General features: G+C 37.0%; 1 protein-coding gene across 4 annotated transcripts in view; it reads left to right on the forward strand.

Moving 5' to 3' along the window:
• Positions 1-17,346, forward strand: part of MDFIC (MyoD family inhibitor domain containing) — a 51,037-nt gene extending 33,691 nt beyond the window's left edge. For all 4 annotated transcript variants that reach the window (XM_074827538.1, XM_074827541.1, XM_074827539.1 and 1 more), the window contains 2 exons: positions 676-951; positions 13,744-17,346. In XM_074827538.1, coding sequence (XP_074683639.1) covers positions 676-951; positions 13,744-13,991 — 524 coding nt within the window. In that variant the 3' untranslated portion in view covers positions 13,992-17,346. The remainder of the gene's footprint in view (positions 1-675; positions 952-13,743) is intronic.

Here is a 17,346-nt window from a genome sequence, read left to right on the forward strand (position 1 = left end):
TGCCACAGCTGTGCAGTATTTGAATGCATGTTCCATCTGGTTGCTGGGTCACCTCCTCCACAAAACCAGAATTGGTTGGTTTTGTTCTTCCCAGCAATCCACGATCTTTATGAATTTAAGCTCAAAGTGTTGTTGGTTACCTGGGTACTCCTATTCTTCTCTAATATACTGGGGTGTGGTGGCTGAGTGTTGGGGGACCCCTACCATGTCACTCAGGTTATTTTCTGAAGACTGGCAGGTTGGCCAACCTGCAGCTTCACACCTGTTACTTCAGTCTGTATCTTCCCTCCCATACCTTTTTCTCTCATTCTGTTATGTTTCTCTCATTCATTTGGCTCCCTTAACCTAAGTTTATATCAGTTTTGCTACTTTTTCTCCCATTCTTGATTTTCTCCTTCTTCACATTGCTTGCTTTATTCTTTCAGAGCCTTGCAAACATTCTGTGCAGTGCCGAATGGGGAATCTAGGCCTCATGCAGACATAAGGCACTTTCTGAATGCCTAATAATTATTTTCGATCTGGAGATATTTTTTTCTTTCTTGTTTTGATGAGGGAATGTTAACTTTTCAGGCTATTCTTTGATCAATAAGAACAATGAAAGTTGCATTCCCAGTCTGGCTTAAAGTGTTCGGTTATCAATTTATAATTTAAATTAACCCTTTCTTTCATTTTAAGCACAACCTCAACGTTTGCCTCAGCCAAATACTTCAGCACTGGAAAGGGGTGAGGAAGAAAGTGGCAAAATCCAAAATGGCCATGCAGGTCTGAGGAATGGAAGTGGAATTCACAATGGGGTCAAGCACGTGCCTGCAGACAACAGAAAACTTTCGGCTCCTGTTTCAGAAAAAATGCACAGAAAAATTCAGTCCACCTTGTCTGTCAACAGCAACAGCAGCAAGAAGAGTAAAATAAGCTCTGCATTTTCTCAAAAGCCAGGTACTTCACCTGAAGGTAAGCAGAAATTCTTATTAAAAACCCCCAAACTGAATAAAGACTAGCCAAACCCCATTCTCACTAATAATTACACAATCAACTGAAAATAATTGAAGGGCATGACTCATGCTCCAGAAGCAAATAGAAATCATTGCGATAAAACACAAGTTACTTCCCCAAAGGAAAATATTAAGTATTTGAAGGAAATTGAAGCAATGGGAGATTTCTTGCTTTCAAACATTTGACCAACAGTCTGATAATGTTTTAGTCTCTCTAGTTAGCATTCTGAACTGATAGAAACTCCTGTCAACATTGTCACGTATAAACCAGAAAACCACGTTAAAGCACTAGTTCAAAGCATAGTAAATACTTAAATCCAGTAATGGCAGGCTCCGTTGAAAATATTCTGATAGCAGATATTCTGACTAGCCATGAGGTCTGAACAGTAGATAATAAAATTTGGCCCTGTGCTTCAATGTTTAATGTGCCTTATGCTACATTTGGGCTGTAAATAATTTGCATGAAAAAGCTTCGTACTCCCTATGCACAGCTTAAATAAGCAAAAGTAAATAATTTCCCTTATGTTTTACCTGTGTGTGTGTTTTTACTGCTTGCAATTACTCTAATGGTCCCAGAGTTCCCAAGCCTCTCCTCAATCCGCTGCCTTCCCATTAGCACTAGTATACTTGATGGGCTTTGCTCCTGCCTGTTACAAGGGTGCAGAGGCTCTATAATTTTTATTGGTTTGAGGCAGGTGTGGATGTGACTGGTTGAAAAAAACTCTGAGGGGTGGATACAGACACAGATTCTTAGAGAAATGTGAGACAGTACTGTTCAGTGAAATGGGGAGGATTCTCAGCCTAGATGAAAGGAAGAGGGATCAGAAGGACCGCACGTAGTGGCCTGAATGAAGCCTACTGATGTCAGTGGAGTGATTTCTCTTGACTTCAACTACTTCAGTCAAACCTACTCAGTGAATCTGTGTAGTAATATCAAGAACAGTTTCACTCGGACTGTGCCATGGGCTGGTCCTCCTTGCTGTGGTTTATTTTCATATTTATCTTCAAGAACCTACTGTTATTTTTCTGTTGCACTTTCAGTCCTCTGACATTTCTTTCCAGAATCACAACTTCATACTTCCTATATTCTCGTTATCTCTTTCTGTTATGTGAAATCCAGTTCACACTCCAGCCTGATATTTTTCTTATATATTGTTCCTTTGTGCAGTATCAAAAAACTAAGTCGAGAGACCTAGATCTCTTCACATGACTGGTGCAAAGCGCAGGCATCTGAATTTAAGAAATTCAACCTCTTAAAAAAAATGACAGAGTTCTAAAGAGACAGTGCCTGCCCTGTTCATGCCCCTTTACAGTTGTTTATGGCAAACATTTCCTTTTTTCTTCTGAAATTATATTGTAGTAAATACAGTCAGTGGGTTTTTTTGTTTAATAACCTTGGCAATGATTATGTCAAATTACTGAATGATTGAGGAGAAAATTAATAAGATACCTTCAGATTTATATATAATCAGAAATGTTGATATTTTTAAAGGCATATCTGGTTAGAATATGGATAATTACATTGTGTTGTCACACTGCCTAACTTACATACTTTCAGAGTTCAGAAATGCAGGGTGATCCTTACTATCACATGTTGTTTCTTGAGTCGTATATATTATTCATTATATATATTCAATGTTACACACCTAACCTTGTAATGTTCTCATTTTGAATATGGGAACTTGGATAAATGCTCTGAATAGCTTTACCCACACTGCTAATGTCTTCTGCTCTGTTTTCTGTTAACCAGTCTGGGTGAAGCACAAGTTTTATTGTGGAATGATTGAAGTATATCTAGGGTGTGATATGCCTACAAGGGAATATTTGTTTTAAAAAATAATTTTATATATTTGAAATTTATTTTGCTTTACAGTTCTCTGGCAGACATATTTTATATTTGTGTCTACACATCTGCATGCACACGTATACAAGCCTTCTGACAGTTTCTTCAGCATTTCAGTAATTTAAGCCATGGGGCTGCATGGGGGAACTATAGGCTATACATAATACTCTAATCAAGTTGTGACCTTGCAGGAATTATCAATATATACTTAATTTGTTCCGTCATCCTTCAGTGTTTTTATAAGATGCAGAATCAGACACTCTGGCAATGGTCAGTTGAAATATCTAAAATAACACAAAGAAGAGATCACTATATCTCTATTACAGCTCTGGCGCCCCCACAAAAGAAGGACATGATCAGGGGGCTGGAGCAGCTCCCATATGAGGACAGGCTGAGAGAGTTGGGGTTGCTCATCGAAGAGAAGAGAAGAGAAGAGAAGAGAAGAGAAGAGAAGAGAAGAGAAGAGAAGAGAAGAGAAGAGAAGAGAAGAGAAGAGAAGAGAAGAGAAGAGAAGAGAAGAGAAGAGAAGAGAAGAGAAGAGAAGAGAAGAGAAGAGAAGAGAAGAGAAGAGAAGAGAAGAGAAGAGAAGAGAAGGCAAGGCTCTGGGGAGACCTTATAGGGGCCTTCCAGTACTTAAAGAGGGCTTATGGGAAAGATGGGGAGGGACTCTTTATCAGGGAGTGTAGTGATAGGATGAGGGGTAATGGCTTTAATCTGAAAGAGGGGAGATTTAGAATAGATATTAGGAAGAAGTTCTTCACTGTGAGGGTGGTGAGCCACTGGAACAGGTTGCCAGAGACGTTGTGGGTGTCCCCTCCCTGGAAGTGTTCAAGGCCAGGTTGGACGGGGCTTTGAGCAACCTGATGTAGTGGAAGGTGTCCCTGCCCATGGCAGGGGAGTTGGAACTAGATGATCTTTAAGGTCCCTTCCAACCCAAACCATTTGATTCTATGATTTAAGGAAAAAATGATTTATCCATAACTTAAAAATAATTGTGTTTATTAACTTAAGAAATGTTAACTCCTTATGACTACTTCTGGAAGGCTACACTTTAAAAACTTGATGTAATTAGCCAGGTTATTTGTTCAAAGGAGTTTAACCGCATTTAAACCAGCAATATATATACTTGATGAATACATCTAACTATACAAAGCCAGAAGAGTACATTAGTAAGCCTTGTGGCTGCGGATTGCATAGACACTCTTTCAAAATGGTATACAGAAATTAATTTGAACACAGAAATTAATTTGAACTTAACTTCTACAGCTTCTTCGTATTACGAATCATACTTTTGTGGGCAAAGGGGCATCTTTGTGAGCAGTTGTCTCTTCTGATTCAGTGGCATTTCTGTAGAAACTATTGAAAAGGTTTACAGGAAGATGGAAAAGATAGGAAATTGTTGGAAATTATTTGCAACATTGCTTAACTACTTGGCTTTGCTTTAACTTGTACTATATTAACCTCATAAGCCATTGGTTACTGCTGAAGAGTTGCTGAGTTTAACTTTACTTGAAGGTATGCCTTTGTGTTTGTGCACATCTATACAGTAATAATGTAACTTGTATGCAGTTTCTTATGCCACCTTATGCAGAAAGACACAAATGATATTAATTTTTGTACTGTATTGCATAAGCAATCAGCTGAATTAACTCAGCTACTTCAATTTACTATATCATCCAGATAATTGTAGTAGAAAGAAATACAGGTAAACTCATATGCTTTCAGATATTCCAATTCACTTTAATTTTGCTATTCCTTATGGACGACCTTGGAGTTTATAATCTAATTTATAGCTTTCTTTTTTTTCTTTAAACCTGAAAATATATGCCATGTATTTTTACTTTATCTGCCTTGTCTTCCACTATGAGTACTCAGCTCTATTGCCAGTCAGGAGAATAACTGGTTTTAAGTGAAGCCAAAGTGGCCAGAGAAAAGAAATAGATTATGTCCTCAGAAGGAAGAAAAGTGAAAATTCTGGTCATCAAGCTGCGTTTAGACTATAGAAAAGAGAAAATATTTTTCACTTTTTCTTATTTCCTCCCAAAAGCTGCATTCTTCTTGTTTCTTCTTAAAAGAAAAGATGTGAACATTTCTGGAGCACCACATCTATTTGTAACGCCAAATAAGTCCTGGTCTGATAGTTATTTTGCTTTAGAACATCTTATCTATTGACAGAACAGAAAACCTGGTAGTGCTGGAGGCGGGATAGAATCAAGAAACTTCCAGGTTTGCCACCCATTCTGCACCAGAGCATATTTGGGTTCATGCTTATTTAAAATGAAGCATGCTGCTTCATATACTACAGACTTCAGTATACATACCAAAAAGCTAAATTTTACTCAGAATAGCACATCTTCCCATGAAGGTTAGTACTGCTCCTGTTAGTCTCCAAAGTACTGGACAGCCCTAATGCAAGCTATAAAGCCCCCCAGTCCCCCACCCCACCAAAATCCCCCCCACCATAGTTAACAACTCTTTTATTGATTGTTCCAGCTGTAAACTCCACTTGTGCTGTAGATCACATCTTGTGAGCTTTTGGAATTGAAGTTGCATTGGAAGTACTTAAAATGTAACAGACATTTTGGTAGCAGTAGTATAAAAGTTTTAAAAACTGCCTTTTTAAATAAGCTTGTAGTGTATGGAGTCACATTCCAGAATATGCTGTTTAGAAACACTTTCACATCCAGTGAGGCTTAGGAAGGTGTGAGTGCACTCACCAGCTCTGCTCTTCCTCTGCATCTATTATTAATCCATATTGTCCCTGAAGAAATCTTACTCAGCTCCGTAACTTACACTGCAAAAAACCCCAAAGGAATTATGAAATAGTAGGAGTGTCTCTCTTAAAAAGCAGTTTTTAAACACTGTTTCAGTTCTAAAGATTTTTCAGAGGGACTGGATAGGTTTCAGTGCATATTGGGAATAAAAGATTTTTTTTATTCAAAGAAATTTTAATAATATTTTAAATTATTGATGTCAGAGGTGTCACAGTTCTTCCAAAACTCTGGTTGGTAAACCACTAGCAAAGAGAATTGTCACTCTCTTGCACCTGTTATGTGTAGTGCAGAGAAACACCTGGAAACCTGAAAAAGCAATTGTAAATGAGTAAAAAGAAGGCAGTCTATCTGATGTAAGCAGTGGTGTCTGTCCAAAGCAACTTAAAGAGGAGAGGAGTTCTAAAGGAGATAGTGATGAGGCAGCTGAATACATCTAAATGTTAGGAAATGAAGAAAAATGGGTAATTGAGTTACATACATATGTGTATCAGAGTAGTGGAAGGTAAGTAATAATGACATATGCAGAGTTGGAGGAGGAAATGGAACAAGAAACTGGGCAGTGTGAGGAATGGAAGAGGAATTTAATTAAGAGGGTGGAGGGGGCAAAATGAAGTAGGCACTAATTACTTTGTAAAAACCAAGTTTTCCTACCAAAACCTTATGAAGCTTGGATGTTATGCCTTTTTTTTTTTTTTTTAATCAAAGCAATTGTTTATAAAAAGTTTATGATGGAGAGAGGAAATAATAGGTTTTAAATACAGTTTCGAAATGGAGCTCTTGCTTCTGGTCAAGTTCTTGTGACCTCACAAGTTACTACATTTGTCAGGGTAGTTCCCACAACTCCATTAGCTTGTGATAATTTGAGTTTAGGGTGGTACTTTACATACGCAAAAGTCTGAGAGCATACACATTTGCTGCATCCATCTGGAAATGGTAACTTGTTAAACTAGGGTGAGCGGATCATGAGCCTGCCTCCTGTAAGTACGGAGAGACTTCACTTTATTCATTCCCAGGCTCTCTAAACCAGAGAGACACTAGAAGGCATCTTCTTTCCAGGGATTCTTTTCAAGCTAGGTTTTAGGAAGTGTAATAAGGCTAGATGCAGGAGTGAGGTGGTTAAAGAAGGCCTGCATCATGGGGGTGAAGCTCTGGGGAAGGACAGGCAACGTAGATTTGCTGCCAGATTTAAGTTACCACTCGTGCTTTTCCCAGAGCAAGGCCTGAAGCAACCTTCCCCAACCTTCTGGACTGTGTATCTTGTGCTACTGAGTTTGGAGATGTGGTGAACAATCTCACCTAAGGTGTGGGTTTTTTTAAAACCCAGTGTTTAAAATCTAACATTTCAGGGTGCATTTGAATGAGACTTTTTTTCCCCTTCTTTTTAGTATAATGCAACTTCATCTGTTCTAGATCTTGAATCCAAGCATGGGGTTGGTGAGCGCTATTTAACTCACGCTGCTGACTACATTAATTCATTAGAGTATCCCAAGTGATATTGATGGCTTAACTGAAGACAAAGCAAGTCTACCAAATAGCCTTTGTGTTAAGCCAGGGTCTTAAGAACCACTAGGTGCATATACATGGAAAGTAATGAGTAGTTCTCTTAGCAGGGTAGCAGACCTCTGAAGCAGGAGCATCTTCCTTTGGTTTAGACAATTTTGTATAAACTGAAAAAATAGTTTTCAAGTCAACTTCACTTTCCTTTTGGGCATATGATTTTGTATAGGATTTTTAATTTTTTTTTTTTCGTCTTGAGTGCCTCAAGAGCAGCAGTAAATTTTCTTTTATATACTGTTCTGTCATTGGATTGGTATTATTTACTGAAATTTGGTGTGAGTGTGCATTATACCATGAATAGCCTAACATTGCAGAAATATCTGCCAGCCATGTGTCTCTCTCTCTTTTTTTTAAACATACATACACTTCTGCAATCTATCCCATATGATTAGTAGCATTTAGGCAGCTACTTAGTTAGTGTCCTGCATATTTCTCTACTTGGGCCAAAATTTCCATTGTTATCTTTCAGAAATTGATTCAAAGTGGATTTGTGTCTGAGCATGAAGTGCTAAACAGAGTTTTTTTTCTTAGACGAGGTTGTATCAGAATGCAGCTGTCAATCAGGCAGTGGGCAAATAACATTATCATATGGTCAAACCTGTGATTTTTAAGAAGGTATTTTTAAGAGTAGTGTGTTTCAAGCATGGTTTATATTTTTGTTTGCGTAGAAGTCTTGGGCGGTGATTTACATGTTACAGAACAGGAGTGGAAAACAGGGCCTGTAATGAAAAAAGTATCCATTTTCTAAGCTCATGGTCTAGCATCACCTAACTAGTCTCAGTATTTGCAGTGATGAGCAGTGGCAATGAAAGCTTCATATTCTAAGGAAGCCTTAGATATTGGAAATTGGCATGTTTCTTAGTATATCTGTATGTTTGAACTGGATCATTTTACTCCTGAGGTTATATCTGTATGGAGAGTTTAGAATATAAGCAGTGTAATTTGCCTGTTCAGGCAATGTTTTAATTTCCTTGTTCAACAGAGATGATAGCTTTCTATTTTAAAATGCTGAAGTATCACACATACTATACTTTGTAACTATTTTCCCCTGTCTAAATAAATGTAGCTGTGTTATCTAGAGATACATATACTCCATGTGACATGTCAGTTTGTTCTTTCTGCATTTCTTATTTTTCCGTATTTTCCTGGGTGCAGCAGGGGCTGCAGACAAACATTGCAGGAGGGGTGGTGTGATGGCGTGTGTGCCGCTGCTCAGTCAGTTTACGCCTCACCTCTGTTGCAATGCACACTTTTAAGAAACTTGTGCTGGGGTGGTTTCTTGCCGGCTGGCTGTGACACTCTGGCCATGGGCTGTCTCTGCTTCTGGTGCTGCGTGTTGCTCCCCATCGCTGCCGGCCCTGTGCCGCCAGACCGTGGGACGCCTGTAGCACCTGCTGGGGCTTCTGTTCAGGGCTCTGCAGGGGCCCGAGTAAACCCCCACAGAGGACCTCAGCTGCCACTTTGATTGAGGTTTTGCCCTTTCTGATTCTCGCTGTGAGACAGCAGAGCGCCTGGAGATTTGTTTTGAGTTGTCTGAACTCAGTGAATATAGTTAGTAAGAAGCTGACCAAGGTCACCATCCTGTAAGTGAGCTTATTTACCATTGCAGACATGAAAACCTTTTATCATATGTGACCTGCCTGCTTGGTATGAAAGCTTATTGGGTCAGTTTGTGACGGGTTAGTGTCAAATATTACAAAAGCATCACAGATCAGCCTGTGTGTGTGTTTCTCTGTACATTTTTCAGTTTAACTTTTGTGTCCCTTCCACAGCTTTGATGGTCGATAGTTCCCTTAAAAGTCTGTTTCTTAAGTAGAGCCACACCTTTTCATAAAAATGAAGAGGAGATGATAAAAAGGGAAGTTAAAATAAAAGAAATATATATTTCAGTATTTAAAAGGAGTTGGATATCAGGGTAATACCTGTATGCCAAGATTTTAGAAATAAAAAGTGGTGTGCATATGCAAGTGTTTAAAGACATGAACAAAAATTAAAGTTGTTTTATTGTTGATACTGTCTCTTTTCCTTAAATGAGCATAGCTGTTACAAGTGGGATAAGGTATAGAGTGGGGCCTTCTGAGCTTTGAATAACAGTGTGTAAACAGTTTCAAGGGATTTTAGGCTATCTCTGCTGGATATTGTCTGTGGTAACATTTATAACCCAGTTAAAGTAGATGTTACATATACTGTATACACTCATAGGTTAAATCAGCACAAAGTAGCTGTATGTGCGTGCATGATATAAGCAGCAAAAACTTGGATGAGTTGGTTGGGTTTCTATTTGCCTTGGCATTGTTTAACAGTTTTGATGAAGTTCCCTAACAAATCTGTAACTTTTGGGGATGTGCCAAAGGACTAAGGAAACAGCTTGACTTACATCGGTATTTAAAAATGCTGCATGGGATGACCCTTTAAACTTCAGGTCTAACTTTCATCCCAGGCAAAATGAAAGGATCATTGAAGAGAAGCTTGGGTGTCTGAAAGCTCATCTTTTTTCCCCAACTGTGAGTTGGTTTAATAAAATACACTGTAACTGCCTACAGACCAAGCCTGTCATAATTTATGCCATTCAGCATAGCTTTTGGGAGCTTGGGTCATAGTCAACAAACATGATACTGTGCTTTGATGAAATCAAATGCATTTCATAAAGGAACTAAGGCAGATGTACTGTTTTGGGGTTTTTTTTTGTATAAAGTATACTTCTGTATAGTGTTTGACATCCCACATCCTCACTTTTGTATACTGCTGGCATTTGTAAATGCACCATTTCTCCTTTGATTAGAGAAAAGTGTAATAGAAGAATTTAAAAGCAATGGAAATTTGAGACTGGTGTGGTGTAGTGTAGAAGTCCTAAGGAAAAGCTTATCTTAATTAATGGTGGGCTTACGTAATGAGACATAGACTAATTTCATCTTTCTTTGTGAAAGTATTTAATGAAAACTTAAATCCCAAGAAACTTGGGAGTTAACTATTTATCAACAGTACTGCATCATGAGCATCAAGGCAGATGGAGTTTGGTCCTTGGTAAAGGCACACCCCTAATTCTTAATTGCATTAGTATATCTAATGGGAAAAGAAGAATGAGAAAATATCTAATTCTCAAACAAAAATAAAGAATGTAAAGAAATAGATCATTTTAAGTTAGCATCTCTTTACAGTAATACGGTGTCATAACTGATACTATTATATAATCTCTTTATCAGAAAAGGCTAAAATATATTCAGAGTTTCCAGAAAACACGTTGTCAGACATTAAGATCATCATATTTACTTTTTTTCCCAAATTCTTCCCAAATGTATAAATTAAGTTTAGTTCCAGCAGGATTAATGCATTCCACTACTCACTCATCTGCAAAATCCCTTAGGATTTTGATATGGTAGGGTCAAAGTGTGGAAGTTAAGTGTAGTCTTTATTCTTATCATGTTAAAATAATTTTGAAATTTAAAATAATCTGTAATTTAAAATAGTCTTTTTGGTCTTGGAAGCAGGAAAGAATTATTAGAGAGTCTTGTGCAAGCAATGAAATATATTTTAGTGGTCTCCAACATGGTAATGAAAAACCTGAGGTCATCTCTTTTGGAGTGAGCTTTATATAGCATCTTCTTCACAGTTGGATTCCACTGATCATGACACCCTGCAACAGCAACCAAAGAAAGTGGGTTTTAGCTGTATAATTTTTTTCTATGGAACTGACAGGTTGCTGTAGGAATATGGGTACGAGAGAAGGAAGTGTGAGTTTTGTGTAGCATGTAGATTTGTTATTATTACAAAAAAGCACTGTGACTGTATCTCTTCCTTTTCCTTATAATTACAACTGTAGATAAGAAACTAAGAAGTAGGAGTCATACATGAAAGAAATTATTCTTCCACCCATTTTATCCAAATGTATCACAGACCTTTAGAACAAGTTAGAGCAATACATTAGAGCAAGTTAGGTAGGACTAGGTAACAGTATGCTTTGTCATGTGTTAAATAATTGCTGCCTGGATAGCTATTAAAAGTCAGTAACAGGAAGAATATAAAAGCATGATTATTTCAGGTTTGTCCTTGAAATGTGGATCAAAGTTTATGTTCATTGTACAAATGAGTCATTGCAAGAATGAAGGGAGCAGTAAAAGGTATCTCTACTTTATGTTAAGTGTTTGTGTAGGTTAAGTAAAATTGTTATATAAAGATTTTCTGAATGGTAAATTAGTTTTGCCATCCTGAGAGAAGGAGATAAAATAAACAGTAGGTAAAAAAATCCTCTTAGCGTTTCAGTTAATGAAGAAGAGATGAAAAGAAAGACCCTCCACAGAGTTTCCATCATAGCACTAATGGCCAAAATTTCTTTCTATGACTTGGACCATTTTTGATAGTTTTTACCTTTGAAATACCTTTATTTAAATCAACACAGCCTCTTCTTGTAAGCATTGATTCAGTATATTTTTAGATTGGGGGGGGGGAAGGTTTTTGTGGGTCCAGAAAGTGCTTTCTGAGTGCAGTCCCTTTTGTTTAACCTATGAGCCCTGTCTCTTGCCAGTCAACAAATATGTATATTATAATTTCTTTGAATTATTATTTCTCTCCCTGCAATTTTACATATCCCTGCATGATGCAGGAAAGATTTGTTTAAGCATCCTTTTTTCAATATTGATACACATAAAGTTTTATTGCAGTGTTTTGTTTAAAAAAACATTTGTAGAACAAAATTTGACGTGGTATTAGGTTCTTGCAGCTGTGTTTTAAAGATGCAAAATAGTAAAAACTTTGGTTCCTCAAATATGAAGGCTTCTTAGAACTCTTGGCTTGGCTTCTTTATCTTTTTCCTTCATATTAAAAGAAAATCTGAAAGGAGATTGTACCTGAACAAATTTGACACCATCTCCATGACAACCAGCTAATTAATCACTATTGGTCTGGCTTTGGTCCTCTTCAGTGAACTGATACTCCCCAGCTTTATTTCACACATCTTCTGGGTCTTCTATGAAGGTCATTTATCTAGCAACAGTATTTCTTTGGGAAAAGCAGCCTTTTAATACAAGCAACAACTTCCTTTAAAAACATCTCAGTCTTACCTGTGATTCCCTCCCAGTTTGCCTTCCTGCACAGTAGTGGGGAGTTTTTGAGGTTTGTTTTTTTCCCTTCTTGTTTTTCCTGATATTTCCATTTTTTCTTTTGGGCATAAGTGTTCATTATGCATATTATGACCACGGTGCAGTACAGGTATTCCCAAGCTAAGTTTGGATCTAAGTAGTGTAATAAGTAGGAGAAATCAATCCCCAGCAGTGTGATGTTTAGAGTGAGCTCAGAGCTCAAGTAGTTACTTTGCTTCTTGGGACAGATTTGCAGGTCTGAACCTCTGTCGCTACATTGCTATAAGTATTTATGCTTGCTCATGTAAAGTCAACACTACACTATCCTGAAAAGTTTCTGCAATGTTAGGTACTTTGAATCAAACAAGATACTTGTCACAGTTACTGCATCATTTTTTACATTTATAAATATGTTTAGGAGGCCTAGCAATGTATTACTGTTGCAAGTAATGGTGAGCTTTCCCCTGTGATAACAGTCTCCAGCCAGTGAACTGTAAGAACATAATGTCTGTAGATGGTCAAACCAATTGCCCATGTAGCTCAATGTCCTGTTTTCCCTACCAGCCTCTCATAGCAGATACCTGTGATAAACTGTAGGGACAGGGAAAGGATGAGATGGTGCAGGATATTTTCCCCAGAACATTTTCCCAATCTTCAAATGTCTGTGGCTGTGGAATAACTGTTTGAAGTTATTCCATATATTTACTCTTTGGGTGCCATATTTTTGCAGACAGTCTGTGGGACACCTCCAATTATCTGATGTAATTTAGTAGTACTTATGGGAGATGAATATTGATGTTCAGGTGTAGGTATGAACTCTGTTGAAGATTAAGTCGTAGACTAAAAGGATTGCCAAGAGATTTGTGCAGAAAAGCAATAGAAAAATCTGTGTTTTGACTGAATGTTTTATATATTGTTGAAAATACGCATATAACATGCTGTTATGCTGGTTTTAAGGTGTGCATAAAACTATAAAGAAAGCAAAAATATGGCAGCTCCCTTATTTTTCTTCATAACTAGCCAGCCAACTAAACAGATTCAGAAGGGCAAGATGCACTGGGAGAGACTGGAAATAGTTTTATATAGTTTCCTTCATAAGCTGATTTTAATTTTTTTTTTTTTAATCACTTTGTGGGCCTGCTGGAAGAAGTTACAATTGAAGATAATGGATATGGATATTTTACATAATAAAATACTGGAGAGATGGATCTAAGCAAACGTTTAGTACTTGGGATTTGCATGAAGTGAAGTGGGGAAAGGAAACTTGCATCAAAACCAATACTGAACTGGAGACAAGTTAGGCTGCAAAAATGACCTTGAAAATGGGAGACATGTTCTTTATGGTGTTAATTATGTCTATTCTGAATCATTGTCTTTCAGCTACTTATTTAACAATGTGATATATTTAGAATAACATATTAATGATTTCTTCTTTCTTCTTTTCTTGTTTGTTTGTTTTGTTTGTTCATACATGACGTGCTACTGAACTGGTATGTATGAAGATTGCTGTGTTCACTGTATCCTGGCTTGCTTGTTCTGTGAATTTCTCACCCTCTGTAACATTGTTTTGGGACAAGCATCCTGTGGCATCTGCACATCGGAGGCCTGCTGCTGTTGCTGTGGGGATGAGATGGGGGATGACTGTAACTGCCCGTGTGATATGGACTGTGGCATAATGGACGCATGTTGTGAATCTTCAGATTGCTTGGAGATCTGCATGGAATGCTGTGGGATCTGCTTCCCATCATGAAATATTTATCCCTTTTTAATAAAACTGGAGAGCTTTTCTTTAAATACATTTGAAGAAAGACAAGGTAGGATTTTCATACAACCAACTGGTATTGCACTGTTAATTCCCTCTAATTTTTTTTTTTAAAAAGAAATCGTCAGATCTGTATTCTAACACAAATTGTGTAGTTTTGTATGTGAAACTCAAGCTACATTCCAGCTTCCTTTTGACTTTGCAAATGGAAGATTTATTGAAACCGAATTATAGGCCTGATACCACAGGCTGTATGAGGGCAAAATTGCCATTTGAACTGAGTAACAGGTTTTGGTCAGAGAAGACACTACAGGACAAAGCCTTAAGTATTTGCCTTTACCTACTTTAATTTTAAACATTTGAATGCTGCCATGCATAACATGCCTTTACAGGCATTCTGAAAAGCAAAATCTCTTTATTTCATTTTCTTTGGCTTGAAAGCAACTTTGCTCTATTATTGTAAACTTAATTCAAAAATCAACATCAGGAATCTACTGTTGGTTTTGCTACAGTGGTTGCATTGGCAATAGTTCTTTTGTTTTGAATATCTCATTGGTTTGAGAGAGATTCCTGTTATTTTCTATTGTCAATATTGATTCTATGGGAAGATTTGGCAAACTAAAGTCAGTTTAAGTTTTGCCATGGACTACAGTACCAAGATTTTGTTGTTATCAATCAAGACAGAATAAAAAACTTATATTTTATTGCAATACTAATATTACTTGAAATGCTTCTTTTTAGAAGGAGACTTTGGAAATCTGTGTAGACATGAAATATATCCTTAGACTAATAGACTTATCTTCAAAATTTGCCTATAAAAGGGAAATTATCAGAAGTTAAGAAGCTAAACCTGTACATTAAGTGGCCCTGTCAGTATTTGTGGCCTTAGAGCCACTGTCACATAACTTACATAATATTCATTTCTTCATAGTGTGAAAAACTTCCACAGAGGATGGCAGAATTTAAACAGGATATAAAGACCAAATTAAAACTCCCTTGTTCAGGGAATTCTGTCATTGAATGCAAAAAGCAAATGCAAAAAAGTTTAGTCTCAGATACATTTTAAGCATTATTTTTAAATAACTGTGTAAAGAAAGAACATTTTAAAAATTTATGCTATCCTTTAAAAATAAAGGGATTGGGATTTAAAATGTTTGAAAAATACAGTTAGGATCCAGTGGGCAACTTTCTTCCTATTATACCATTAAGGTTTTCTGAGAAATATCTCTCTCTGTCATTGTAATTGTGAAATTAATTTGGTCCAGCACATAAAGAGGTCTATGGCATTCCCAGATTTAGGGAATAATAGTACCCATTTTCTTTACCATCTGCTAGTTTCTCTACTCTATGTCTGTAGCTCATTAACTTTCCTGTGTAAACCACCTACACATATTGATCTAACATATTTAAACTTTCCTACCTACTTTCCAGATTTCCCATTTGTAGATTGTTGGATCTTGTAAATTTAGGCCTTGTTACAGGAGTCATTGATAGCCAATAGCATATTTCTGTTGAGTGAATTGACCATAAATGTCTCTTTCCGCTGTAGTGAATTCAGTTTATGCAAATGTGACAAGCTAAAGATCACAGGATTGTGAAGCTGTCAACAAATGGTCTGATATTAACCAAAGCTTCTCCCTGTGAACACTGACTAGTAGTGCCTACTACTGCAAGTTATCACTGAAGGTAACATAGCCGAATCCTCAACTATACTAGACGTTTTGCCTTAACATCTGCAATATTGTGGTCTATTCTGATGCAATGCAGATTTACTCAGAGGGTTTCTTATCTGTTTTTTGATAGTTACTACAAGAATTGACTCTTATCATGTTTTTTTTTTTCTCCATATATTGGGCCAGATTCAGATCTGTGTTGCATAAACTAAATGCATTTAAGTGCATGTCCATTAATGTCAGAATTTTCCGTTGGTTTAGCTCCAGCTAGAGAGCACAAAGATATTATGGTAATAGGCAGGCTAATAAGGAATCATATAGTTAAATTGATAAATTCCCTGAGCTCAGAATCAGGCCCATGGGGCTCAATTATGACTCCTAAAAGTCTGAACCACAATGGGAAGGGGGAAGAGGTGCCTTGGTTGAGTGGCAGTGCCTGGAGGCGTTTTGCCTTTGTAAGGCATAATGCCTCTGGGGAAATTGGGGGCATCACAGTGAGCACTGGGACTTGATGCACCTTGGAAAAAGTCTGGATAGTGCTTCACCCATTGCAGGTCTATGGTTGACACCATGGTGGTGGGGACATGCTCTCTGGGGCTAGGCAGCACCATGAACTATTCTTCCTCATGTCCTTCTGGTCATGGAGTGGTGAATTATGGCTGTTTCTTGTCTGATTGTGCTTTTGGGGACAGGGAAGAGGACTTCTAGTCTCTTGTCCTACCCCAATGTCCGTGCCCTGCCGGAGAAGTTCCAGTTTTGTGCTCGGAAAACTGCACATTTGCATATCAAGCTTTGTGGGAATACTGAATGTTAGTAAAAATTACTTTTACCACAGGATGATATAGTTTTACAAAAAAGAAAATACCAATCTAGGGAGTCCTTTTTGTGTGTAAAAGTTTATATATACAGTTTGCTCTGCACAGACCCTTGTTTCTACTTACAGGAACTCAGAGGTTTTTTTGATTTACTGAAATTATGAAAACCTGGGAAATGTATTTACTATTAAGCATTTACTTCCAGTACTGTTAAAATACAAATAATAATTACAAGAACTTTGTTCATGCATATATGCGTATGTGTACAGACCCTCTCTCATACACATGCACACACACACACATATGCAGATATATTATTTCTTTTCCCATTTCATTTGTGAAATATTAGGAAGTGAAAATAGTGTTTATTAACCCTCATAGTGATTAGAAGTATCAACGTATTACAGACAATTGAAAAAAATAAAAAATTGTGTGATTTGTTTGACATATAAATGTAATCTGCTACTGTTTGTCATAGAGATATTAGCACTTTTGTAAAATGTATCTTTGTAGCAGAGAATATTAGTATGTAGTTTAAGGAATTCCTTTCTATATTTATATTCTTAAATTCTGTTTTGTAATTTTCACTCTATAGGCAATCTTGTAAGCACCTTGTGTAATTAAACCAAGCAGAATTAGGAGGAGTCAAATGTGAAAATATAGTTTAAATAAAATTAAAACATCAGAATTCAACTGTCTATTTTATAATAATTCTTGTGAATTTGTACAGTGTTTCAGTATATAGTTCTGCAAACTGGCCCATTTGAAAAAATGGTAACTTGCTATTTGTATTTTATATCAACTGGATGTGCTATTCTCAAACACTATTTTGAAATAAAGATCTTTATTTTGAAA

Source organism: Strix aluco, chromosome 5, assembly GCF_031877795.1.
Source record: "Strix aluco isolate bStrAlu1 chromosome 5, bStrAlu1.hap1, whole genome shotgun sequence".
Taxonomy (NCBI): Eukaryota; Metazoa; Chordata; class Aves; order Strigiformes; family Strigidae; genus Strix; species Strix aluco.